This window comes from Daldinia loculata (assembly GCF_022478755.1).
Source record: "Daldinia loculata strain CBS 113971 unplaced genomic scaffold F4817scaffold_19, whole genome shotgun sequence".
In the NCBI taxonomy this organism is placed as follows: Eukaryota; Fungi; Ascomycota; class Sordariomycetes; order Xylariales; family Hypoxylaceae; genus Daldinia; species Daldinia loculata.
Window position 1 is genome coordinate 322,262 of NW_026054873.1, and position 22,514 is coordinate 344,775.

At 47.3% G+C, this 22,514-nt stretch overlaps 10 protein-coding genes across 10 annotated transcripts; 5 read left to right on the plus strand and 5 right to left on the minus strand.

Annotated features, from left to right (window-relative positions):
• Window positions 1-63: 63 nt before the first annotated feature.
• Window positions 64-2,775, plus strand: F4817DRAFT_364586 (tRNA synthetases class I (C) catalytic domain-containing protein; the record flags this gene model as incomplete). The annotated part of the gene is made up of 3 exons (XM_049306771.1): window positions 64-297; window positions 361-1,503; window positions 1,554-2,775. 3 exons carry the CDS (start codon window positions 64-66, stop codon window positions 2,601-2,603), a joined length of 2,427 nt encoding a protein of 808 aa, XP_049159919.1. The 3' UTR covers window positions 2,604-2,775.
• A 974-nt stretch (window positions 2,776-3,749) lies between these two features.
• Window positions 3,750-4,617, plus strand: F4817DRAFT_75142 (uncharacterized protein). Its single transcript, XM_049307862.1, has 5 exons — window positions 3,750-3,838; window positions 3,948-4,020; window positions 4,087-4,218; window positions 4,316-4,499; window positions 4,575-4,617. Exons 2-5 carry the CDS (start codon window positions 4,008-4,010, stop codon window positions 4,609-4,611), a joined length of 366 nt encoding a protein of 121 aa, XP_049159920.1. The 5' UTR covers window positions 3,750-3,838; window positions 3,948-4,007; the 3' UTR covers window positions 4,612-4,617.
• A 207-nt stretch (window positions 4,618-4,824) lies between these two features.
• F4817DRAFT_335186 (Sm-like ribonucleoprotein) lies at window positions 4,825-6,195 on the minus strand. Its single transcript, XM_049302997.1, has 4 exons — window positions 5,935-6,195; window positions 5,736-5,865; window positions 5,358-5,677; window positions 4,825-5,305 (listed from the first exon to the last, which is right to left on the minus strand). Exons 1-3 carry the CDS (start codon window positions 6,041-6,043, stop codon window positions 5,569-5,571), a joined length of 348 nt encoding a protein of 115 aa, XP_049159921.1. The 5' UTR covers window positions 6,044-6,195; the 3' UTR covers window positions 4,825-5,305; window positions 5,358-5,568.
• Window positions 6,196-6,360: 165 nt separating this feature from the next.
• Window positions 6,361-8,517, plus strand: F4817DRAFT_75221 (tryptophanyl-tRNA synthetase). The gene is made up of 7 exons (XM_049307863.1): window positions 6,361-6,923; window positions 6,981-7,066; window positions 7,139-7,188; window positions 7,247-7,466; window positions 7,547-7,976; window positions 8,028-8,081; window positions 8,133-8,517. The coding sequence occupies exons 1-7, from the start codon at window positions 6,618-6,620 to the stop codon at window positions 8,433-8,435; spliced, it is 1,449 nt and encodes a 482-aa protein (XP_049159922.1). The 5' UTR covers window positions 6,361-6,617; the 3' UTR covers window positions 8,436-8,517.
• Window positions 8,518-8,599: 82 nt separating this feature from the next.
• On the minus strand, window positions 8,600-9,700 carry F4817DRAFT_315126 (nitrilase; the record flags this gene model as incomplete). Its single annotated transcript, XM_049300493.1, has 1 exon — window positions 8,600-9,700. The coding sequence occupies one exon, from the start codon at window positions 9,698-9,700 to the stop codon at window positions 8,600-8,602; it is 1,101 nt and encodes a 366-aa protein (XP_049159923.1).
• A 1,319-nt stretch (window positions 9,701-11,019) lies between these two features.
• On the plus strand, window positions 11,020-13,272 carry F4817DRAFT_335190 (uncharacterized protein). Its single transcript, XM_049302998.1, has one exon. It carries the CDS (start codon window positions 11,261-11,263, stop codon window positions 12,959-12,961), a length of 1,701 nt encoding a protein of 566 aa, XP_049159924.1. The 5' UTR covers window positions 11,020-11,260; the 3' UTR covers window positions 12,962-13,272.
• Window positions 13,270-15,005, minus strand: F4817DRAFT_335194 (Arb2 domain-containing protein). The gene is made up of 4 exons (XM_049302999.1): window positions 14,976-15,005; window positions 14,794-14,909; window positions 14,032-14,711; window positions 13,270-13,920 (listed from the first exon to the last, which is right to left on the minus strand). The coding sequence occupies exons 2-4, from the start codon at window positions 14,798-14,800 to the stop codon at window positions 13,453-13,455; spliced, it is 1,155 nt and encodes a 384-aa protein (XP_049159925.1). The 5' UTR covers window positions 14,801-14,909; window positions 14,976-15,005; the 3' UTR covers window positions 13,270-13,452.
• Window positions 14,900-16,262, minus strand: F4817DRAFT_335195 (glucocorticoid receptor-like (DNA-binding domain)). Its single transcript, XM_049303000.1, has 3 exons — window positions 15,983-16,262; window positions 15,744-15,915; window positions 14,900-15,687 (listed from the first exon to the last, which is right to left on the minus strand). Exons 1-3 carry the CDS (start codon window positions 16,087-16,089, stop codon window positions 15,625-15,627), a joined length of 342 nt encoding a protein of 113 aa, XP_049159926.1. The 5' UTR covers window positions 16,090-16,262; the 3' UTR covers window positions 14,900-15,624.
• Window positions 16,263-16,637: 375 nt separating this feature from the next.
• F4817DRAFT_75360 (uncharacterized protein) lies at window positions 16,638-17,494 on the plus strand. The gene is made up of 4 exons (XM_049307864.1): window positions 16,638-16,852; window positions 16,915-16,955; window positions 17,012-17,080; window positions 17,134-17,494. Exons 1-4 carry the CDS (start codon window positions 16,717-16,719, stop codon window positions 17,230-17,232), a joined length of 345 nt encoding a protein of 114 aa, XP_049159927.1. The 5' UTR covers window positions 16,638-16,716; the 3' UTR covers window positions 17,233-17,494.
• On the minus strand, window positions 17,423-19,447 carry F4817DRAFT_315131 (acetyl-CoA synthetase-like protein; the record flags this gene model as incomplete). The annotated part of the gene is made up of 6 exons (XM_049300494.1): window positions 17,423-17,755; window positions 17,815-18,312; window positions 18,366-18,623; window positions 18,677-19,042; window positions 19,108-19,343; window positions 19,405-19,447. The coding sequence occupies 6 exons, from the start codon at window positions 19,445-19,447 to the stop codon at window positions 17,423-17,425; spliced, it is 1,734 nt and encodes a 577-aa protein (XP_049159928.1).
• Between the last annotated feature and the right edge of the window lie 3,067 nt (window positions 19,448-22,514).

The following is a 22,514-nucleotide window of genomic DNA, read 5'->3' on the forward strand; positions in this document are numbered from 1 at the left end:
CATATATTTAATACTCGTGCAACCCAATACTTAGCACGTAGAGGTTTTGCGACACACCCCACCATGTCTTCCACGATCCGGGTTCATAACTCCCTAAAGCCAGGAGGGCCAGTACCCTTCGTTCCAATTGAGAAGGGAAAAGTCTCCTGGTATGCCTGCGGTCCGACTGTCTACGACCAGAGCCATTTAGGTCATGCGCGCAATTATGTCTCGACCGACATTATACGACGTATCCTGTTGCACTACTTTGGGTTTGACGTCAAGTTCGTTATGAACTTTACAGATGTAGACGATAAGGTGCGAATACTATCTATCTAAGTAGTTGTTAAGGATATAATTACATGACTAACTCTATATAAGATTATAATAAAAGCCCGGAGACAACGTTTGCTCGACCTCGAGAAACAAAAGAACTACACAGACGCCGAGACCATAGAATTAGCGAAAGCTGCGTTCCGAGCATATGCGAAGAGCAATCTCCCTAAAATTCTCGAAGGCGAGGGTGAGCTAGATGTCAACAATTATATTCCGCGAAGAGATGCAGCGTATGGAAATGTATTGGCAGGGGGTACTCTGACAGGAGAAGGCAAGCCAGGGGACGCCGAGGCAAAGCTGAAGATGCATATAAGCAATATGACCACCGCAGTCATCGCTATCGGTGGTAACCAGGTATTCGGGGGTGCCGACGAGATCTTGCTGCCGTATCTGGATTCCCTATATAAGGAAACCATCGATACGAGCGATCAGTCAATCTTCACCGATCTAACCAAGTTTATGGAAGGCGAATTTACTGACGATATGGATGCTCTGAACGTGCTTCGCCCTGATGTAGTTACGCGAGTTACCGAATATGTACCCCAAATCGCTAAATTCGTTGAGAAGGTTGTCGAAAAGGGTTATGCGTACGAAGCTGAGGGATCCGTCTACTTCGATATTGCAGCGTTTGAGAAGGCGGGAAATACGTATGCGAGATTACGACCGGATAGTCGCAATGACAAGGCGCTACAAGAAGAAGGCGAGGGCTCCTTATCCAAGGGCCTCGGCGGGAAGAAGGGTGCCGGTGATTTTGCACTATGGAAGAAGTCCAAGCCAGGTGAACCGTACTGGCCAAGCAAATGGGGCAATGGACGGCCAGGATGGCATATTGAATGCTCAGTAATGGCGTCCGATGTCCTGGGTTCACGTATGGACCTCCATAGTGGTGGTATCGATCTGGCATTCCCGCATCACGACAATGAACTGGCCCAAAGCGAGGCGTATTTCTGCGAACACGGTCATGAACATACCTGGGTCAACTATTTCCTGCACATGGGCCACTTATCGATTTCCGGGTCGAAAATGTCCAAATCCCTCAAGAATTTCCAGACAATCAAGGATGCGTTGGCATCAACATATACAGCACGGTCAATGCGCATAGTATTCCTTCTCGGCAGATGGAACGACGGTGTTGAAATATCGCCGGACATGAGAACTCAAGCCGACAGCTGGGAAAGCCTGGTCAATGTAAGCTGCCTACTAGTTCCTCGACTGCAAATGCCTACTAATACCACTAGAACTTTTTCACGAACACAAAATCGCTTCTAGCCGAGGCAGCCGGCTCTTCGACGACCGTGGATGGTGGTATGAAGGCACTCTCGATAATTGACAAATCCCAAGAAGGCTTACGAGCCGATTTAGAACAAGCTAAAAAAGACGTTGAAGAAGCCTTTACTAACTCTTTTGATACGCCACAAGTCTTACGAGCAATAGCGGAAGTCATTCGGAAAGCCAACGTTCATATTAATACTCAGAAGTCTGATGTGGACCTGCCGGCAGTTGAAGCAATTGCAAGGTGGATTACCAAGATAGTTGGCATCCTTGGTCTCGACGCGAATGCGAGCCCTCCTTATGAAGGTCTCGGTTGGGTTTCTGCCGCCGCGGCGACTAACCAAGATCCGACAACGGCCGTGCAGCCATATAAGACTGCATATGAGACCATCTATTCCGACGTGCGGGCTCTGAAGCTCCCTCCATCTGAAACTATCACCAATCTTCTCTCTCAATCACCGGATCCGGAGTTTGATTCTTTAGCTAGTGCTGGAACTAGAGACCCAGAGCAATTGGCATTGCCATATCTACGGGCAGTGGCAAAACTACGTGATGAGCTCCGGCGTCTGGCTCCGACAGCATCACCGGAAGTAAAGAAGTCAATCCTAACCCTAAGTGACCGGGTGCGAGATTTTGATCTCACCAACCTTGGAGTCTACTTAGACGATCGGCCGGATCAGCCGTCATTAATCAAATTTGTTCCCGCAGCTGAGTTGATCGCAGCAAGAGAGGAAAAGGCAGCCAAGGAAGCAGAGAAAGCACGTGCGAAGGAAGAAGCAAGAATTGCTAGAGAAAAAGCTGAAGAAGAAAAATGGGAAAAGGCAAAAGTGGCGCCGGAGGAGATGTTTAGGAGTGACGATCGGTATAGTGAATGGGATGCCGAAGGATTACCTACGAAGACGAAGGACGGTAGCGAAGTTGCTAAGAGCCAACTGAAAAAGTTGAAGAAGGATTGGGATAGGCAAAAGAAGGCACACGGCGAATACAAGGCTAAGTTTGGAGGGGGTGCAGCGTAAGTCATGAGCGATCTATCTAAGTTAGACAGAAGGCATTAAAAGATACCAGTTTTTGAGTTGTGTTATTACCCAGGTATAAACTATCATATATTCCTTCTACAAGCATAAAAGCATTTCGATTGATCTAGGTATTTTGGTCTCCCTCACTTGTGATGGCTGTGTTTATTTCGTAAGCCTGATCATCTTAGAATAGACCAATAAACGAGCTAGATTCCCCATGTCCGAACCCCTGGCTTGCTCGACCCAGCAGTTATGAACAAGCTTTGCCAAGCCGGGTATCGGCTTGGCATCCTAGCTTAGCACCCTGTCGCTTTCAACCACACATGTGCTCCCAAGTTACATCGTACGTCCTAGTTGCAAACAAATTCAGCATCTCTAGATCCGACGCTAGCCCTCTCCAGCCCACCTCTTACGGCATAATGGTTGTACGTAAGTTCGGCGGGTAACAGCTTCACGACGAAACTAACATGATGTCAATGGTGGCTGGATTACGAGGCCCGTTTTCGATACGCAGAGTAAGGATATCCAATGATTCCAACCTTCGTAAGTTGGATACTAACTCGGTCTACCGCTAACCCTGAGGGCTACTTGGAATCGTGACCTTGTCGGATAGCCACCATTGCATTGGTTACGATATATAAATTGTTTCAGGCTTCATCCCTGCGTCCAATGGGTTTAGGTGAAGTGAGCATGTGCTACCTAGGTAAGCACGAGGTCGATTACAGTTACCTAACCATACGATGATTTGTTGGTGGAAGAGGGGTTTGAAAGGTAAGCATTCGGCTTAGGGGGTAAAGATACCTGAATACCTACCTACCTATATACATCGCTTTACTCAGCAACATGCGTTTTGCCTTGGAATTCAAAGCTATTACATACTTGTTAAGTTATTATTTTCCAGGATAAATAGGATGTTTACGAGATGTTACTCTCTTTGGCGGTATGCAGATATAAGGTGTGACATATTATCTGCCCATGGTGGAATACACGCAAATCACATCGCAGGAATGGCTAGAGACAACCTACTCCGCCTTTCCGTTATACCGGCATACCCCCGTATTTGTTACAAACAGAGGCGGAGGTGTAATACTTAATTTGCTCTGTCCTGCTCATTACGTGTTCCAGCCCCTAATGCGCGTGCCGGTCGAGCCGATCAGGTTTCAGCAGCGTTCCCGGTCCACATGAAGATGTCATGCTAGCTAAGTTCGTAATGAGGTAGCCTATAATGAAGCTAGGTAGGTACTCCATTAGGTAGGATAGACAGGTACCCCCTATATAAGCATGTGTCATCCGTCTTCCATTGAGTTTTGATTCCTAGCTGCACAACTTAACTTAACAACTTAGCAAATAAACAAGACGAACAAACCATTTTAACGACAATTTTATCATTATAAACTAGCAATCATGTTCGGATTTGGTATGTTTAGCGCTAAGAAGGGTTACCCACCGCTATGCTATGTATTGCAAAGCTAATTACAACCAGACGAAGCTAAGAACGCCCGCGACGAACTCTACGACGGCCAGCCTCACGAGTCCAAGCTGTCCCACGAGTTCATCGGCGGTGCTGCCTCCTTCGAGGCCATGAAGCTCTTCGAGGACCGCCAACGCAGAGAAGGTATGCTACCGCAACATCAAGTAGCTATAATTGGCACTTGGAATATATCCACGGACCACTAGTAACGTTTACCTAACCTCTACCCACCCACTCACAGGCAAGACAATCGACCACGCCTTCGCCAAGGAACTCCTTGCCGGCATCGCGGGCGCCGAAGTCGACAAGCTCGTCGAGACAAAGGGTCTAGACTTCGTAGACCGCGAGAAGGCTAAGCACCACGCCAAGAGGCAAGCTGAGGAGCTGTATGACCGCCAGTACGGCGACCAGGACCAGTACGACCCGTAAGTAGTCTTGGCCGATACTTTCCGTCGAGTATAAAGAGGAAGAATATAATGCTGACATGTTGGGCTACGTAGTAACAACAGCAGCCGCCACCCTACGATGGACTACTAGATCTGAGGATCTTACCTTGGTTCGTGTGCGGACACTGGGAATCGGTATGTAGCTAGGTAGATAGTAGCTATGAATGAATGGAATGAAATCAATATGAGTAAAGACTTTCCGAGGAATAGTGATAAGATGAATATGTTTATCTGCGCAAAGGTGATTGAATGTGAAGAGTGTTGTAGACTTCACTCGTAATGAGTGTTTCTATTTTAGAATTGTTCTATTTAGAGTAGCAACTGGTTTCTGATCAAGCAAGGAATTGCTGGAAATATTTTATTTTAACCTCCATGTCTCGAATGGTTAAAAGAGCGGTATATGTGCTGTATATGTGACTTGATTGCCTGATTGAGCTCATATGAGTGAAGGAAGAGCTTGACTTATACGTGTCTCATTAAGGTGTCTCGTATTGTACCTCACAGCAAACTCTTGACCACATATGTATATCAGCTCCGAGAACTCCAAGTCAAGCTTCTAAAGTGCCTAGTTTAGGTACCTACCTATATGTTAGTATGAACTTATCATGAGCCTGCGTCCTAGATCAATATTCAAGCCTCTTTCAGTAGTCAAGTAGTGCCACCTGTGAATTTATTATCTCTGAAAATTTACATACGCCAAGTGCTGACGGTAATTATCTTCGTTTCCCGCCCATATTTGTCACCTCAATCTATCGCAATGGTATCTCTCCAGACGGTGACACCGGCTATGTAGTGTTCAGCAGGGAGTTGAAAACGAGCAAGCGTCAGGTTGCCTACTTGAGAGTGGAAGAGGACGAGCCCCTAAATATAGCCCTGTATTCCCCAGCTATCCTTTTTCCAGCAGTGTAGTAAACAACGCCATCCACCGGTATCCAGTAGCACTCGATAACTGGCCGGCACATTGGTGTCTTAGACTTTTCCCATCTGTTCGTTCTCCTTAAAAACGCCGGTGAATATCGAAACGGCCAGCTTCCTAATCCGCACATGCTCATCGTCCTCCGCGTCCGCTCGCTCTCGCTCTACTAACGGTCGCTCGTCCTCTGGCTAGACCGACACCACGACCTCTCGCGTTGCGACTTCGGAACATAGGCGCATTCCTACGAGTAAATGTTAGTATCTAAAGTGCTTCTTCCTAAAAAAACGCGTGATGCATACTTCAACATGTCGGGTACGATAAAGAATCGCACGTGGCTGCCGCGGATATACACCTGATCCAAGTGGCTTACTCGTCCGTCGCGCGCCGTGACTGTGATGTCCTTGAGCTGTACGTTCATGTTGTCCTCGGCTACGCGTAGAGAAGTTAGCTTTAAGGGCTTCCGTGGAACATGTGCTAAGAAATAAAACGCGAATTTACCTTCGAGTAGCTTGCCGCGATACGTCTGGCCCGAGGTAATCTCCAAGGTCACGATATGGCCTTGCGCCTCGTTGAGAAGCTTGATGGGAATACCGATTGTCGACGTCATCTTGCTTGAATTGGAAGGACAGTGGTTGCGGAAGGCCTTCTGTGATTGGAGACGACGATAACGCAGAGTCGGGGTTCGTTATGTATCTGCGGTTCGCGACGCTTTAAAGGTATTGTGTGTATTGATGCATGGACAATTGGAATCTATGGAAGCAATCGAATTGCTAACCTTAGGCTAGAGGCTAGAGGCTGGAGGCTTGGAGCTTGAGGTGGGAGATTGGATTTTCCGCTCCGTTCTGTGGCTTAACTTGGACCCGCTCTGTGTAACTCACCGTATCCATCTTTGCTCACCTTTTCTCTTGGCAAGTTAGCAGGCAGGTTGGAAGTTGGAACCCTGCGTGCATCGGTACTTAGATACTTGCCCCTCCAAAAAAGCTACGGAGAGTCGAGAGTCGAGACTGCCCCTCCATTTGACTCACTTTGGCTGTTGCGACGCCGTAATCCTCAAGCTGTCCTCCTACTTGAGAAGCTGATTACTCTTACCATACTTTCCAATTGAAGGACTTTAAGCTGGCTCGGAGTTCTTGGAGTTCTTATTGATACCCACGACTAACGAATTAACTCGTACACTAAACATGGCCTCAGAGCTCGAGGCACCGGCCAAAGAGGTCCCGTCTGCTGCGGATCCTAATGTTCCGGCTTCTCATCCGTCAAAGCAGACAGTAGACCCGTGGAATGTGGCTGGTGAGGTTGGCGAGGATGGGAAAGTTAAGGCGATCGACTATAAGAAGTTGGTGGAGGAGTTCGGCACCAAGTTGATCGACAAGGAGATACTAGAAAGATTCGAAAGGGTTACTGGTCACAAGCCTCATCGCTTCTTGCGACGCCAAATCGTCTTTAGCGAACGCGACCTCGGTATAATCCTGGATCGTTACGAGAAGGTATAGCTTGAAAGACAGACAATTACTTATTGGCTATATCTAAGTAATGATCTTTAGGGTGAACCTTTCTTCTTATACACTGGTCGTGGTCCTAGTAGCGACAGCATGCACATCGGACATACACAGATCTTCGACTTTTGCAAGTTAGTATATATCCGTAACTTAATTTAATTATACAACATATAAAGAGAAGTAGACTAACGAAGTTGTTATAGGTGGTTACAGGATGTATTTGATGTGCCCCTAGTTATCATGCTTACGGATGGTTCGTGTTTTTATATCGTCTTGACGGACTACGATGGCTAATAGCGACGTTCAAATAGACGAAAAGTTCCTCTTCTCAGAAAAGAGAACAGTTGAGGAAGTCATTGGTTACTCGCGAACCAACTGTCAGGATATCATCGCCATAGGCTTTGACCCTAACAAGACCTTCATTTTCTCCGACTACGAATTCATGGGAGGGGCTTTCTATAGAAATGTCACTCGATTCGCCAAACTAGTTACCTATAACCAAGCAAAGGCTACGTTTGGTTTCGACGAAAGGTAACTTTCCATTATTCCGCCACCTCATTGAGATATTCTATTTGAGCGCACGTGACAACCATCAACTGACATCAGCATAGCTCAAATATTGGGAAGATTCACTTCACTAGTATACAGGGTGCTACTGCATTCGCGACTACTTTCCCGCACATATTCGGCGACGATGAAAAGAAGGCCGCGAGTATCCCATGTCTCATTCCCTGCGCCATCGACCAAGACCCTTATTTCCGTTTGACTAGAGATTGCGCTGCCAGGCTAAAGTACGCCAAACCCTCTTTAATTCATTCCCGGTTCCTCGACGCCCTACAGGGTCCGGGCTCGAAGATGTCTGCCAGCATCGATTCTTCTGCCATCTTCATGAAGGATACCCCTAAACAAATCAAAGACAAGGTCAACAAATATGCTTTCTCCGGTGGCCAAGTTAGCGCAGAAGAGCAAAGGGAGAAGGGTGGAAATCCTGACATAGATGTTTCCTACCAGTATCTGCAGTTTTTCATGGATGATGATGAAGTATGTTATCACTTTCACCCCTATTTACTCCTAATACTAATAAATATCTAGGAACTAGCAAAACTTGGACAGGATTATAGGGAAGGCAAGCTGCTAACCGGAGAAGTATGTATCCTTGCCTCCACATAAGTATCAAGTTGCTGACTTTTATTCTAGCTCAAAGCAATATGTATCAAGTATCTCCAGGATTACGTCGCTGCATTCCAAGAACGAAGAGCGAAGGCGACGGAGGAGACTGTCAAATTATTCATGTCTGTGCGGCCGTTGAAGTGGGGAGGTAATCCCAGAGCGCAGAGAACCGTCCCCGTTGTAGAAGCGGCAGAGGCAAAGCCCGAAGGTCAAGATGGAGAGGGTAAGCTCACGAAAAATCAGTTGAAGAAATTAGAAAAGGAGAAACAGATAGCTGCGAAGAAGGCTGCCAAGGCTGCGGAAAAGGAGGCTGCAAAGGCCGCCTCGTAACTCTAGTCAATATGAATCAACTTTTAAAAAGTGCATAGCAGATCTCCCACTCTTTTGTGGCTTTATTTGAGGGTCAAGTGGCTCGCTCTATTAACTACCTACCTAAGCATGTATGGATGAAGCTGTTAGTTTACGTCTTAGCTATCTCCATATAGCCACAACACTTATTTGAACGTAGCCGGCTGTCTCCGCCTACGATCAACTTTAAGCTCAAAGACATCTAACCTTTGATACCCACCCGCGAGATCATGGTACTGCTTCCCCTCTATACAGTCCTCCAAGTCAACATCAGCATACAGGATGCCTTCCTCCTTCTGAAGGAAATCCCTCTGTACTTTGTCTGAAGTCTTAGGATTCAACGTGAAGCCGGGAAGTAGGGTTCCTGTCGTATCCAGGAACATCGTGGCGCCTCTCGGTAAACGCTCTAGTCCCTGCGCCACTACCTCTGGCTCGCTGGAACCGGACGAAGATAGTGCGATGGCGTCTTCGCCGAGGACGCCAGCGCAGAGCACACCGAAACATTTCGCTTCGAAGCAGTGCGCTGCGGCGCGTGTTCTGTTTGCACTGACGTTGTCGTAGTCTGCTCCGCGGGCGACGCTTGAACGGGAGGTTTTTGCGTCGCTTTTATTGTTCTCTATGACGGGAGAGTCTGGTGCAGCACCGTGCGGTAACCGCGTAGGCCAGACCGCAGGCCAGGTACTGATATGGATCTGCTCGCCCTGTGCCGTCATTGTGTATAAGGCCAGGGGATTGGTATTTTCCCCACAGATCAGTACTCCAACCTTGCCAAATTTTGTCTCGGCAACTTGGAGGCCATGCCCGTCACCCGGAGCCCAGGTAAGCTTTTCGTAGAACGTGGGCATGAGCTTCCGATGATGGACTAGGATCTCGCCGTCGGATCCGATGAGCACGTTCGAGTTAAATAGAGTGGCGCTGCTGTAGCGGACTTTTTCGGAGAACCCGAGACTGACGAGCACGCCGAACTGCTTGGCCGCCGCACGGATTGCGTTTACTTCTTCGCCGTCGGCGTAGATGGACTCTGTCGCCATACGCTTGAAGAAGTCGTGGTTCTCGGTCGGGGCACGCAGCGCGCTCCAGATGGGAAACGCAGGAATATACGACTCGGGGAATACCACGAGATTCGCCTTATTCCCAGCTGCTTCGTGGATCAGCGATATCGCCTTAAGAGTCGTATCCTTGGCGGACAGGAAGACCGGCGAGACATGACATGCTGCAATCCGCGTTAGACTGATATCGTTGCCCATTGCTACTGATGAGCATTTAGTTTCCGAAGGAGAGATTTCAAACATCGGTGCTTAATTTCTTTATACGACGTATTATATATAGCCTTCTCCTCATATTGACGGTATAAGTGCTTCTAATAACCGATTGCTTCGGGCTCTGAACTCGGCACCCGGGATTTGCTCATTGGTGAACTTGCACGCAACGGCGCGGAGGTATGAGGGGAATCGCATGATGCTGGCCTATAGCCGGGTTTTTGGACTAAATACCGAGGGTTCGCATTTTTATGTGTTTGGATGTTATTATCGGGCCATATAATAGAGGGGGTTAATATGCCATTGTGTTCGTTAATATAAATGTATTCTTGCTCAGGAGGATACTCACATCCGGTACCTTAGGAAATATCGCGATTTAACGTAACACCTAAGTAGCGTCCTATAAACCAGATTAATGGGCTATATATGCGGCATCCAATATGAATAATTGAATGTTGAAGCCTTAGATGGAAGTGGAGGTTGGTTTTCGTTCTAGTAGTATGATGTAAATTATACCCCTATTCATTACCCGTTTCCGAGGACATGACGCCTCACGGCATGTACATACCTTACTCTCGCTCAACTAAAAATATCAGAACTTCATCTTAAACGGCTTCATCTTTTATATGATCAAACAATTACTTAATTGTATCTGACAAGACATTACGATAAATTTATATCTTTGTTCTAAGTAAAACCTGAAGTTCCAGAGATGGCGGTGCGTTAAGAATGAGGGCTAGGATGAGGCAGATATTCTAACGCATAACGAACACTTATTGACAAAAGATGATTCGATAGTTGGCCTGTAAGTGACATTACCTGAATCTAGACTCGAGAAAGCATCATAATCTGACGGCGAAGCGTGTTCTCAGGTATTCTCCGTAACGATAGAATAGCCACGGCACCGGAGTAAAGGCCAGACAGATAAAACCCAAAACACCATTGCCCTAACCCAGTCCCAGCTTCGCGTATAGCGGCGGGGCAATAAAAGTAAGGAAGGCTCCGAAGGGGGCACGAATGAAGCTGCGGCTTGAGGTCCAAATATTGCCCCCTTTCTGACCGAGCAGCTTGTCACTCATAGTCATAATTGTGAACAGGAACAGACCGCATAGCATCCCGATGCCAAGACCTAGATATGCCTAACCGGCAGTGCTAGGGTTGAATCCGTATTGATCTTTGAAGATAGTTGGGAGCCCTACTTGTAAATGTGGCTGACCATATGGCCGTGCCTGTGGCTGCAGCTTGGTCATATTCCCAAGAAGGCGGGGGCTTATGTAATGCATATGGCGGGGACATGCATATGGACTAATGCCTCTAGCTTATGTACAAGTAGAATTTGAGTCGAGCAATAAGAGCCTCATCATCATTAATCCATACCAAGGCGCCTACCAAGGTGCCTACCCACGATAACTCGAGATTCAGGACTACATATTTCATTCCAATTACTATATACTCGAGTATTACATAATGTCCACCTACGAACGTGCGCTTCGATGTTGAAGGGCTAAGACCTCTTCTTGGAATCAATTACCTACAATTACCGGCATAATGCAACCACCACCCATTCTAATCCGCCGCCTCCTCACCCTCCGTGCCTCCAAATTTCCTCCCACATCTCGCCGATTTACGAGACATACGAACCTCGCGTCCCGAGGGCGACCTCAAATTCCATTCCTATCCGTGCCACTAGCTAGGAATCATCAATTCCGATACCTCACCACCGAGCGAAAACGATGGTTGGCCTATGAGGTTTATCTCGGATTCAAGTATACTGTATATATCTGGGCCATTGCTGGCTTCTCTATCGCCGCCTACTGGAGTATACAGCAGGAGTGGCTTGAAAGGAAATACCCGACGCCGCACGAATGGAGCTTCATAACCCGGCTGCGATCCAGACTCGCGAAATGGGCCCCCGACCGAACCGATTCGCCGGAAATCGACTGGGTCCTTACTGGCAACTATGCTAAAAATGTAATTGAAAGGTTAGAAGATGAGAAAGTCGAAGGCGCCGGGATTGCGCAGAATCAAACCGAAGAGGGAGGATATGATATAACATCAAAAAGCGAGCCATGGAGGAGGGGCTATTACGAGGCCTTGATGCTGTGTGCCAAAGCAGCCGAGCATCTTGATGACCAGATCGTGGATAAGACGCGGCACTTGGTGTTCCCGGCCAACCAGGTTATAGGACCATCAAACCCGAACCCGAAGCCCATCTCCCCCGGCTCACCAAGTGCCCCCCGCGAAGAGGACTGTGAGCGTGCCTTCGAAGCGCCCGAAACTTTCTACAAGAAAATACTGGCAACCAAAGGTCTCACATCCAAGCAGAAGTTGGATGCGGCGCTAGAGTACGCCTCGTGGTTGGACTTCAAGGGCCTCCCCGACGCCGCCGAGCTCACATACGAACGGGCACTGGCACTAGCCACAGAAGGTTCCCCCCCTCCATACGACACGAAGTCATACGTCCTACAGGACCTCTCGCGCCAACCCTCCGCCAATCTCCTCACCACCCTCACCGCTCTCGCCACACACAAGGCGCGCACAGGCGACGTCGCCACAGCCCTCCCAATCCTAATCTCCGTCCTCCGCGCACGCAGATCCCTCCCATATCCGCAGCCCCAAAAGAAACCCACATACATCGACCCCGACGAATCCCAGTCCTCCTCCCCCTGGACCCTGCACAACATCGCCGGCGCAGCCACCCGCCTCCTCTCACCCCCCGCATACCCGCCGCCCCCGGATGACGGCACATCCCCCCCGGTCCGGGACGCGAAGGAGCTATGCGAGGAAGCTGGTCTGAACCTATATATCGGCGAGATCATCTACGCCTCGTCCTCCGGTACCACCAAGGGCCGCGAGGACGGCCTGGCCTGGACACGCGAAGCCGTCGACCTAGCAGAGGAGCAGCTGCATAAACTAAACACTAGCGGGGACACCCGCGGCGACGCTAAGAAGACGTGCAAGGAATGCCTGCTCGCCGGCCTCGATAACTGGCAGGCCATGGTGGCGCGGCTCGCGCGCGAGGAGCGCGAGAGGGAGGCTTTGCTGAAGAAAGGGGAGCCGGCGAAGGCGAGTAGTAGCCGCTGGTTAGCAAGCCTATGGGCAGACGGCAAGGCCGAGGCCGAGGCCGCGGCTGGAGGACGATGGACTGCGGAGGAGAATGTAGTCAAGGAGAGGATGAGGAGAGCACAGGATGTGCTGGAGGAGTCGGAAGCTCCTCAGGTCGGGTTTGCTGCTTTGTTCCAGGCGTGATGTGATCTGATATATGCGTACGTTGTTACAATATGTAGGGAATAAATAGTAAAAAGGACTCTTGGGGGCGTTTGTCTAGGCCAACGTTGTGTTGTATATGCTGTAATAAGAACATATAATACGCTTTCTGTCTCGCCTCGCCTGTCGTATTCAATTGATTAGGTTACTTACACGGCTTCCCGTAGTATATAGGAGGTACTCGGCACAAATAGTCTGTATGTATTTTCAATAATGGGATGAAGAATTTAGCATACTGCATATATACCTAGGTAGGCAGCTTTGATTGTGCTTTTACTTTTAACATAATAGACGAGATTCGAGAGGTGTCAACTGCTATATCCACTCGGTATCTACCTAGACGAGGTATCATCTATAATACAATCGCAATCCATCTAGCAAAGCTTCAGGTTAATATTCGGTTGCTCGTTGATTTGGTATGTTGTCAAGAATCTTGTTGCCTGCCGGTATTGGACGGAAATAATGAGGTTGGCCTAGTTTTTATCCTCAACCTGTTCGATCTTCACGTTTTCCTTCTTGGTCTGCTCATTATCCTCAGCAGGTTGCAACATAACAAGTTTCGGCTTCTCTCCCTGTGGGTCGCCCGTTTTCTCGTGGACCTTCTCAGTCCACATCTCGTCATGCTCATCCTTCTGATCAACGAACTCTTGATTCTGCCACGAGCTCCAATCGGGTTCGTCGGTGTCAAATACGGGATCCGCAAAATCAACGTGAAAGTGCGGGTTGGTATAATCCTCGCCCTCAGGTGTCATAGCCACTTCCTGCAGCCAGCCGAGAATAACCTCAGAGCCGGTGATAAGCGCCGTCTCTGTGTAATTTGGCTCTCCACTGCTGAAGACAGGACAGCCCATCTGCGTGAAAGTTGTAGTCTTTGGGTTACCTTCGGGGCCTGAAATCACCATTCCAGCTGGCTCAACGGAGGTTATGTACGCGCGGGCTTTCTATATATCGGACATACGAATTAGCTCTATAAAATCCAAGAACCAATAAGCGAGTACCTAAAACGTAGAATCAAAAGGTAGAAATATGGGTGATCTTGAATAAAGACTCACGTTTTTCATGAACACGTTCACGAATTCGTCGTTCTTCAAATCCCAGACCGGATACAAGCCACCAACAATTGCAAGGCAGCTGATGCGGTTCTTCCAGGCATTCCACATAAGGGGCAAGTCCAAGAACTCCTCGACATAGTCAGCACTGCCACCTAGTACTATGATGTCGATTTTGGCATTATTCTTGGTGAAGTGTGGGATCACCTCCTGGAAGATATGGCCAACGTGCATTCTCGCGGTTGAGTTCTTCTCAATCATGTTGCCCTTTCCAATTACGTTGGTATAGTGTACAGCACTCTGCATTGGCGCTGCAGCGAAAGCGCTGCGACTGAGGGTACGCTTCCCCTCTGGATACCAAATCAGCTCGCCCATGTTGGCAAGGATGATTCCTGGAGGGCTTGAGTCGGAGGGCGAGGAGCATTGTTTCTGGAGGGCAGAGACAACAGATATCATAGAGCCTTTGTTTATACCGCCGGGGCCACCAATGATGCGATGCGCAAGCACACCGAGGTCCTGTACAGGCTCGCCGAAGATGACAACGACACGCGATTTGGTAGCAATGTCACTACTGACAAAGATAGGAACATTTGGCTTGTTTGTGTCGGAAGTACCCAAAGGCAATAACTCTTTCTTCAGACCTAATTTCTCCAGACGCTCCCAGATCACATATTGTAGGGCCTCTGCATTATCATTTGCATTAGCTAAAGCCTAGCGTATCGTAGAAAGTCAAGAAGGGAAATAAAGCTAAGAGGGCTTGCTCACGGTTCATAGCATAGCGCTGACGCTCATTCCATCGGGTGTTGCGGTTGAAGAAGAAGTGGAAGTAGTTATCCGGGTTTTCAATGGCGCGGACTTCGTCATCTTCATTGATAAAGTAACTAAGGGAAATGACCTGTTAGTAAAGCTGCTGTTTCGTTGAGGTAGGAAAGCAGAGTATCGCTTACCCAAGCTTAGATAGGTCAACGGGAAAGTCGGGGTCTGCTGGCAGACCTGACCACTTTCGTCGGAACATCGTGACAACCTGATTGTTGATGGAAGGGATCGGAGGCTTTTGATTAATATAGAAGATATAGAAGATATAGAAGTCCCGGAGTAGGTAAATCAGTATAAACCAACCAGAGTGGTACCTAATGTGGTATTTTTAAGATACAATCACGGCTGTCAAACGAATTTATTCTCTAAAGGTTACCGTTTGCATGTTTGCATACGAGGGAAGCTGCAGGCCCGGTTCCATGCTATTAGCACAACCAAGTAGATGTAATGCTCTTGCTTCATTTAAAACGTTAAGACACCATATACGTCCCTTCCCGCAAAATCTTGTCCCGGACAGAAAGTACCTATGTAGATGCCCAAGCACGTAAGCAAAATTCCATAGAGGAACACTTAGGTAAAAGCTGAGTAGGGTACCTAAAGTGATCATGGGAGTTTTCGCTTCTTAATTACCTAGGTACCTAATACATGGGCAACTGGTGACCTTACAGCGCTCGTTTGGCTGTAGCGTCGTAATAGTATCAATATACATATCATGCCGCAAGCATGAATCGTGAACAAGTAACAGCGGTCATATCCTATTAGCATCACTCGTGTCTGACTTCACCAGCTGGCCTTCTTCACGCCCGGGATATTTCCTGCTATGGCTTGCATCCTGAAGTTATACTGCGCAAATGAATCAGCACTTGTCAAAGACCATTCGAGTGCATGAGAGAGCTTACTCTTGACATCTTGAAGTCGCGCAATATACCTCTTCCCTTACCACCTAATATACACCGTCCACGGATTTGTGTCGGTCGCGTGTAGCAGTGCATCTGCGTAAGCTGTAGCTGAGCTTCGGCTCGGGCCCTAGGGGGGAGAGTAGTATTTCGGATGATATATCGTAGAGCTTGTCTATTCAATTGCACAATTGCTGTTAGAACCTCTACGCTTAAGCAGTCGGGTTTGTTCATTGGCGCACCTCTCAGGCTCGAATTGTGCATAGGCCTTCCTCTTGGAGTGGTCTCGGATCGTCTTGATATTGACGAAGCAGCCAATATCAAGCTTCTTAGCCCGGAACATAGACATCTTGACGGTATTGGCGATAGTTGGTCCCTTGTATCTTGGACCAGCTTGAACCTACAAAAGTTTTGGAGTCGTTATTCAATTTGCGCATTGGTTTCTGCAAGGCGCAAATCGGTTGGTAACGGTCCAATCAGATTATTTCACACCTGTAAGAAGCTGACACCGGGCCGCTAGACATTTTGTGCATTTACGTAAGGAAAGATAGCGGGTCAATCCCTCCGAGGGGGTCCATTTATTCAGGGGGTACCGTTATATCTTAAAGTACGCCCGTCACGTCAGCCCCGTAGCCTCAAAGAAAACAATATGTATGTACATATGGATCAATCTATGACGTCGAAGTACATCACAACTGCAAGCAGCCTCTCCACGGCAATACTTGTCAACGCATTTTATGTAGACAATCTGGATAAGGTGATCTAGCACCTAATGACGTAGGTAATAGTAGCAAGGCGCATGGAAAGACTCTTATAAAAGCTCAACCTAAGCTATCTAGGTAGGTAGCAGGTCTCGGGTTTTCGTAGTTCATACTCATCCAATTCTACAACATCTCGCAAAGCTCCTCTATTAAAGAATTCAATCTATATTCTCTATATACCTAGTATCTAGTATCCTATATTACACACATTCAACATGTCTGGTTACTCCAATGTTGGTCAAAGCTCCGTCTATGAGAGCGGCGACCAAAGGAACCTGAAGGACTCAGAGATTCCAGGTCGTCCCCGGTATGAAGAGGGTGTAGAGAATTCGCATCAGCCCAACGATTCTAGTAAGATTTACCCCCATGGTATAAAAATGATATTTAAGAACAACGTCTAACATTTCTCGCAGAGGACGAGCGATCCATTGCCAACCGCCTAGCTAATGAAGAGGTATTTCCTTACGACTACTCCTAAGAGAACTAGATGATAGAGCTAATGACCTACAGCGCAAGTTAAACCGCGAAGAGCAAGACGACCCAGAGACCAAGGCTTCCAAGAAGGACCCGACATTGCCTGTAAGTCAAATCAATTATCCCACGGCGAAATTGCCCACTAATTCTCATTACAGGCCAAGTTACACGGCAATGAACCCTCTAAAGGCGCCAAGATCGATGCAGATCTACAAGCGGAGGAAGAGGAATACTTGAAGCAGAAGGGCAAGAAATAAATCTTAATACCTCTAATTGTCCCATTGGATTTGACTATGCTAGGAATATCCTAGTATAGGTGCTCGCTTTGTAGCATCAATGAATGAGAAGAAAAAAAACGCAAGCTTCACCAATAATGAATCGATCAATATAATCCACCGTGAAAGTAACAGTCATGCTACGAGGCAAGTCCATACCATTCAACACATCTCATAGCTTCGCCCCCATGGCTCTTCTCTTCTCTCTTTCCCGATCTTTCAAAAATCTCCTCAAGATCTTCCCGCTAGGGCTCTTGGGTATCGCATCGATGAATTCAACTCCGCCTTTCAACCACTTATACCTAGCCTTGTGTTCCTCAACCCACTTGCTGATTTCCCGGGCGACTTCATCGTCCGGCCTCGATGCTGCCGAGGCGGATTTCACGACAAAAGCTTTCGGTACCTCCCCGGATGCTTCGTCCGGTATTGGGATGACCGTGCAATCATTGACGTCTGGATGGCTGAGGAGATGAGCTTCTAGCTCTGCTGGCGCGACTTGATGGCCCTAAGTTGATTCTGGTCAGTATTTTTAAGAGCATAATAAACACATAGATAGTATCTCACCTTGACTTTGATCAACTCCTTCAACCGATCCACAACAGCAATGTGCTCGTGCCCAGCCGGTGACTTCCGAACAACTGCCACATCTCCTGTCCGTATCCAGCGGCCGTCGTCGTCCCACACATAAGCCTCAGATGTTGCCTTCTCGTTGTTCAAATAACCCAATGTGACCGAGGGCGACTGGACCCAAAGTTCGCCACGCTTTTCGTACTCGGTGATCTCCTTGCCATCTTCGCCTATTAACTTGGCCCGGGAAGCGGGTGCAAGAGATCCCGATGTTCCAATCATCACGTCGTTCTCACCCGTGCTAGTCACAACTGTACTTGTTTCTGTCATACCGTAGCCCTGACCGACATTTAGAAACGGGAAGGCCTTCACCATATCCTCGTGCGTTTCGGCACCAAGCGGTGCGGCCCCTGTGTACACCATTCGGACGCTGGATAAGTCGTATTTGGCACACAACTCCATATTCCGCAACATTTGAATGACGATAGGAGGGACCTATACACCATGGTTAGAATCTAATCATAAGACTGAGTGCATGTGACACCTACAATATGCAAAAAATTAATCTTGTATCTCTGGATAGTTTCCAGCAAGGTCTTCAGCTCAAACTTGGGTAAGATGATTACGGCATCTCCTCGATACGTCCCCGCTTGTGCAACTACTACCAGCCCGTAGATATGGCTTAGTGGCAAAAGACCGAGCTGGACTTGGGTTTCGATGCCTTTGGCCTTTCTACCTGGATCCTCATGCCATCGGATCTGCATCATATTCGCAATGACATTTCGGTGCGCGATCATCACGGCTTTCTATTATGGAGGTTTAGTAAACAATTCTCTGAGAAAAGGGAGGATAAACTGACGGGGAGACCTGAAGTACCGCTAGAATAGCACAGGTACGCAACTTGTCGAGCGCCTTGCCCCTTCGCCCAGACCAACGGCTCGACTTCCGCCAAAGACCGGCCTTCATCGATGAGGTTATCGAGACTCTTGAAAGGAACTGGTTTTGATTCCCCGGGTATTCGCATAACGAATACTTTGTCGTCTGGAATGCCACATGCTCTCGTCGCCTTCAATGCTGTATCTAGTAGTGGGATGCACGTGATCAGAGCTTTGACACCAGCTGACTTGAGCTGGTGTTCAAGCTCGGCTGCTGAATACATAGCATTTGCTGGCGTTACGATGCCCGAGAGGCGGTGTACCGCGAAGGTAGACATCATGTAGTCAATCTAAAAAGTCGGTCAACGTTCGTGCCCCCATCACCATCATCATAAAGAATAGTTAAACTACCTACCGAGTTGAAAGAGAAAACGCCGACGACCTTATCCCAAGGCGTCTCTTCGTTTGGTCTCCAGCCCATACGCTTCGCTAACGATCGCGCTAGGAGCTCGTAGCGCTCAGTCATCTCAGCGGCCGTATATGTCTTCCCCGTAATCCCGCAGGTGTAGGGATTCCGCGACCTCGCGAGCGGTTGCCTCCCATACTTCTCACTGCTCCAGAACTCATGAATCGGAATGGAGTCCGGGGGGTCTAAAAGCTCTTGTAAATACTATTATTCTCTTATGGGGAAGAAGGGAAGCGGATGACATACCAAAGGGTAACTGAGGCACCCAAACCGGTGGGGTAAACACCATCTTGCTACAAATTGCTCGTTGGAGTGCTTAATTACCTACGTCCACGTTTCCGCGTTTCCACGTGTCGAAGAAGTTGAGTGAAGCTTGCAAGATTAAGGGAACGTTGCGGGTATACGGTCTCTTGAAAACAAAGAAGTACTAGCTTGAGAGTGTCACAAAGGGAGGCTGACTTTAGAAAGAAATGTGTAGCTAGCCTCGGCCAACATCGGCGGATTCGATCGATGGCTTAATACGTACGACTTTAGATGCCGAAGAATTGACCTATAAAGTAAGGGTCTATTTATTCCCGTTGAGCTAAACTCCGTAGTCCCCACAGCGTCCCATGTTGATGTTCATGACCCCCCGCATGATCAATTTAGTATCCCCCGAGTGGAGATCTCTCGGTGAAATAGCCGGGGTAAGAGTACACTACATAGGTTACTTGAGGTACCCCCGAATGATCCCAGATAGTCCGATCTATAAAACTTTTCATTTTACCATTTAAACGTTTAATCGGTTTCCTGCCATTATTCAGGTCTCCCGTACTACACGTATAAATTATATATAATTAAAAGCCAAGCATATATATAATGTCCCCCCTTTTTTTACATTGGATGTACACGATGATTATGTAAAAGGTAGCCCATTGTACGTACCCGATATAGGACCTCGGAGTCGGTCGGTTGAGGCAAGGTACCCACACGCTTACCGGGGCAGCTTAGCCCCAGAAAAGCGGCTAGAAGCACGGTTGCACAACGGGGGGTTTCTTGGCATTTGCGTCCCTACATCAGGAACCAATAGGACCTAGGTATTATTTCTTTAGATCAATTTGCAAAGCCACAATAATATTGTTGAGGAACGTAAGTCACGAAGACCCCTGTCTCGCCCCCTATCTGCAGGTACGACTTGAGCCTCCCTTCTTATTGTGCAAGGCTGAACGTCCCGTGGCATAAATGCTACTTGGTTCAATGATAATATTCATACAGCCTTATTTTTCCTTTTCTACAAAGAGAAGTTTAGAATGGAGTAGAAATTCTTGTAGTCTAAACCAGATAACGATTACCTTTCATCACTACCTTAGGTAGATAAACACCCGACTTCACGCGTCGCGACTTCAGCAACAATGCAACAGACTTTAGATACCCTAGAACACAAGTCTGGTACACCTTTGAGAACTCATTACAGGGACATGTTACTAAATATTGCTAAAGAGAAAATACCAGGAGTTCTCTATTGCCAGAGAATTATTGCCTATCATTCATGTAGATTTTCAATAGATTCCCAATACCTAGATTTTCATCAAGGCCAACCGTAACTACCTAACAAACTTTGATATTAAAATAGACATGACCCAGAAATGACCAAGCGATGTCGCTTCCCAAAACTGTGAGTAATCATGTAAAGATCCAAGAACCAGGGTTTTACGGCTAAGCTTTCTTCATACATGTAGATAGTAGATAGTAAATATTTGGCATCTTAGTCACTCCCAAAGTATGGTTACAAAAAGGATCAGCTTGCTAGCATGGCCATAGGTGCCAAAGAAGGAGTTTGTAGGCAGTGCAAGCATGTATGTAAGAACTCAGAGTCATACTATCATGACCATATGGTCATATAAAGACCCCTAATAAATCCTCTGATATGACAAGATTATCTACCAAATCACTTAGACACTACTCAATTATATATATTTATATATGGCTCTTAGTTCAACAGACACTCAATGTTTGTATTTTGTATTTCATCATATAAAAGTTTCAAGTTATATCTAATGGAGCTAGAATCAATCTCAAAACCAATGTCCAATAGCACAGCTGTCTTCTTAGAGGTCATAAGAATTAGCACTTACCCATTTCAAAATGATGCAGTTCGCTATTTCCATAGAAGGTACCTAACATACCTAGCTTGGGCAAGCAGGCGTGTTTAGTACAGGGCTGCAGTGCGTTCCTTCCTACGACGGGTCGACGTTGCCCTAGATATAGTTCTCTCCCCTATCTATTCCCAAATAGGATCTGCTTCGCTAATCGTAAACACAAAACATCCACCAACATTCACCACCTTCAATCAAAAATTCACCAACATTCAGTTCGTTCTTCTCGTTATTCCAAATCGCGTATTGAAACCCATTCTAGAATCTTGACTACCAATCAGTCTAAGTGGTCATCATTCATTCTCCTATTACTATTCTCTCCCCTTTGAGTCAATCCATCTCCAACCCTCGTGACTGTGTCGCCTAACCCTCTGCATGCTAAACATCCTCTGCCTACGACAAAGGTATATCATCTTTCGTGCAATACAGGTCGTTACTTCTCACAAGGGCAGTCCTACACTTCTCTCTTCTACTCTACCTTTGCTGCTGCCAATCCAGCAATACCAGCGCCACATCACAGGACACCATTCAATCATCTTCGGTACCCTCCTAACTACAGCAACACTTCCTGTACCAACTCTACACTATCCAGGTTTTACACTGCTTCCTTGATAGTATCATCCAGGAGTTGAAGTAGGATTTTGTTGCCTCTATCTTGCAAAACTTGGTAAGTCTCTGTCCAATACGAATCTCCCTGAAGACCTAGCATTTCCACTCCTATGCCCCCATTTGCACTTTCCTTCCCGCTTAAGACACATGTTTTGTGGGCACGCTGCTTCTCTATTTCCTTCATGGAGAAAACATCATTCCTAGTCCTGTCAATACCCACTGGCACCTTGTCGCACTTGTTACGCTTGTCGCATTCAGGGGACAGACGTGATCAATAGTCCTTTGACCCAGCATGCTTCCTACTACACAATTATTATCCTGTTTACAAGCTCATAGCTGAGTCACTCCCCCTAATACAATATTAACCACTTCGCAACATTTGCCTACACATTCTCCACTATCTATTGTACTACCCTCTCTTCTCCTATGAACCTTGCAGCTTCACAATTTAACAAGCCATATACTGGCGCTGTTGAGCAATAACACATTCATGATGATATACATGTTATCCATCAACCTTATACACCTTGTATAGACCTACCATTCTATATTGATGTCCATACCCTAGTCGCGTCATTCTCTATATAATATCTTGGACTGTGAATTAACTCT

Coding starts and splice junctions, on each gene's coding strand:
- F4817DRAFT_335194 (XM_049302999.1), bottom strand. Junction 13,921..14,031: donor TGAACGTGTTCATGAAAAAC/GTGAGTCTTTAT, acceptor TCCGATATATAG/AAAGCCCGCGCGTACATAAC.
- F4817DRAFT_75221 (XM_049307863.1), top strand. CDS start 6,618: ATGGCCTCAGAGCTCGAGGCACCGGCCAAAGAGGTCCCGTCTGCTGCG. Junction 7,467..7,546: donor ACGTTTGGTTTCGACGAAAG/GTAACTTTCCAT, acceptor ACATCAGCATAG/CTCAAATATTGGGAAGATTC. Junction 8,082..8,132: donor GCAAGCTGCTAACCGGAGAA/GTATGTATCCTT, acceptor CTTTTATTCTAG/CTCAAAGCAATATGTATCAA.
- F4817DRAFT_75360 (XM_049307864.1), top strand. CDS start 16,717: ATGTCTGGTTACTCCAATGTTGGTCAAAGCTCCGTCTATGAGAGCGGC. Junction 16,956..17,011: donor ACCGCCTAGCTAATGAAGAG/GTATTTCCTTAC, acceptor AATGACCTACAG/CGCAAGTTAAACCGCGAAGA. Junction 17,081..17,133: donor AGAAGGACCCGACATTGCCT/GTAAGTCAAATC, acceptor TTCTCATTACAG/GCCAAGTTACACGGCAATGA.
- F4817DRAFT_335190 (XM_049302998.1), top strand. CDS start 11,261: ATGCAACCACCACCCATTCTAATCCGCCGCCTCCTCACCCTCCGTGCC.
- F4817DRAFT_335186 (XM_049302997.1), bottom strand. CDS start 6,043: ATGACGTCGACAATCGGTATTCCCATCAAGCTTCTCAACGAGGCGCAA. Junction 5,866..5,934: donor TCGCGGCAAGCTACTCGAAG/GTAAATTCGCGT, acceptor CTCTACGCGTAG/CCGAGGACAACATGAACGTA. Junction 5,678..5,735: donor ATCGTACCCGACATGTTGAA/GTATGCATCACG, acceptor ATTTACTCGTAG/GAATGCGCCTATGTTCCGAA.
- F4817DRAFT_335195 (XM_049303000.1), bottom strand. CDS start 16,089: ATGTCTATGTTCCGGGCTAAGAAGCTTGATATTGGCTGCTTCGTCAAT. Junction 15,916..15,982: donor GCACAATTCGAGCCTGAGAG/GTGCGCCAATGA, acceptor GCAATTGAATAG/ACAAGCTCTACGATATATCA. Junction 15,688..15,743: donor GCGACTTCAAGATGTCAAGA/GTAAGCTCTCTC, acceptor TCATTTGCGCAG/TATAACTTCAGGATGCAAGC.
- F4817DRAFT_75142 (XM_049307862.1), top strand. Junction 4,219..4,315: donor GGACCGCCAACGCAGAGAAG/GTATGCTACCGC, acceptor ACCCACTCACAG/GCAAGACAATCGACCACGCC. Junction 4,500..4,574: donor GACCAGGACCAGTACGACCC/GTAAGTAGTCTT, acceptor TGGGCTACGTAG/TAACAACAGCAGCCGCCACC.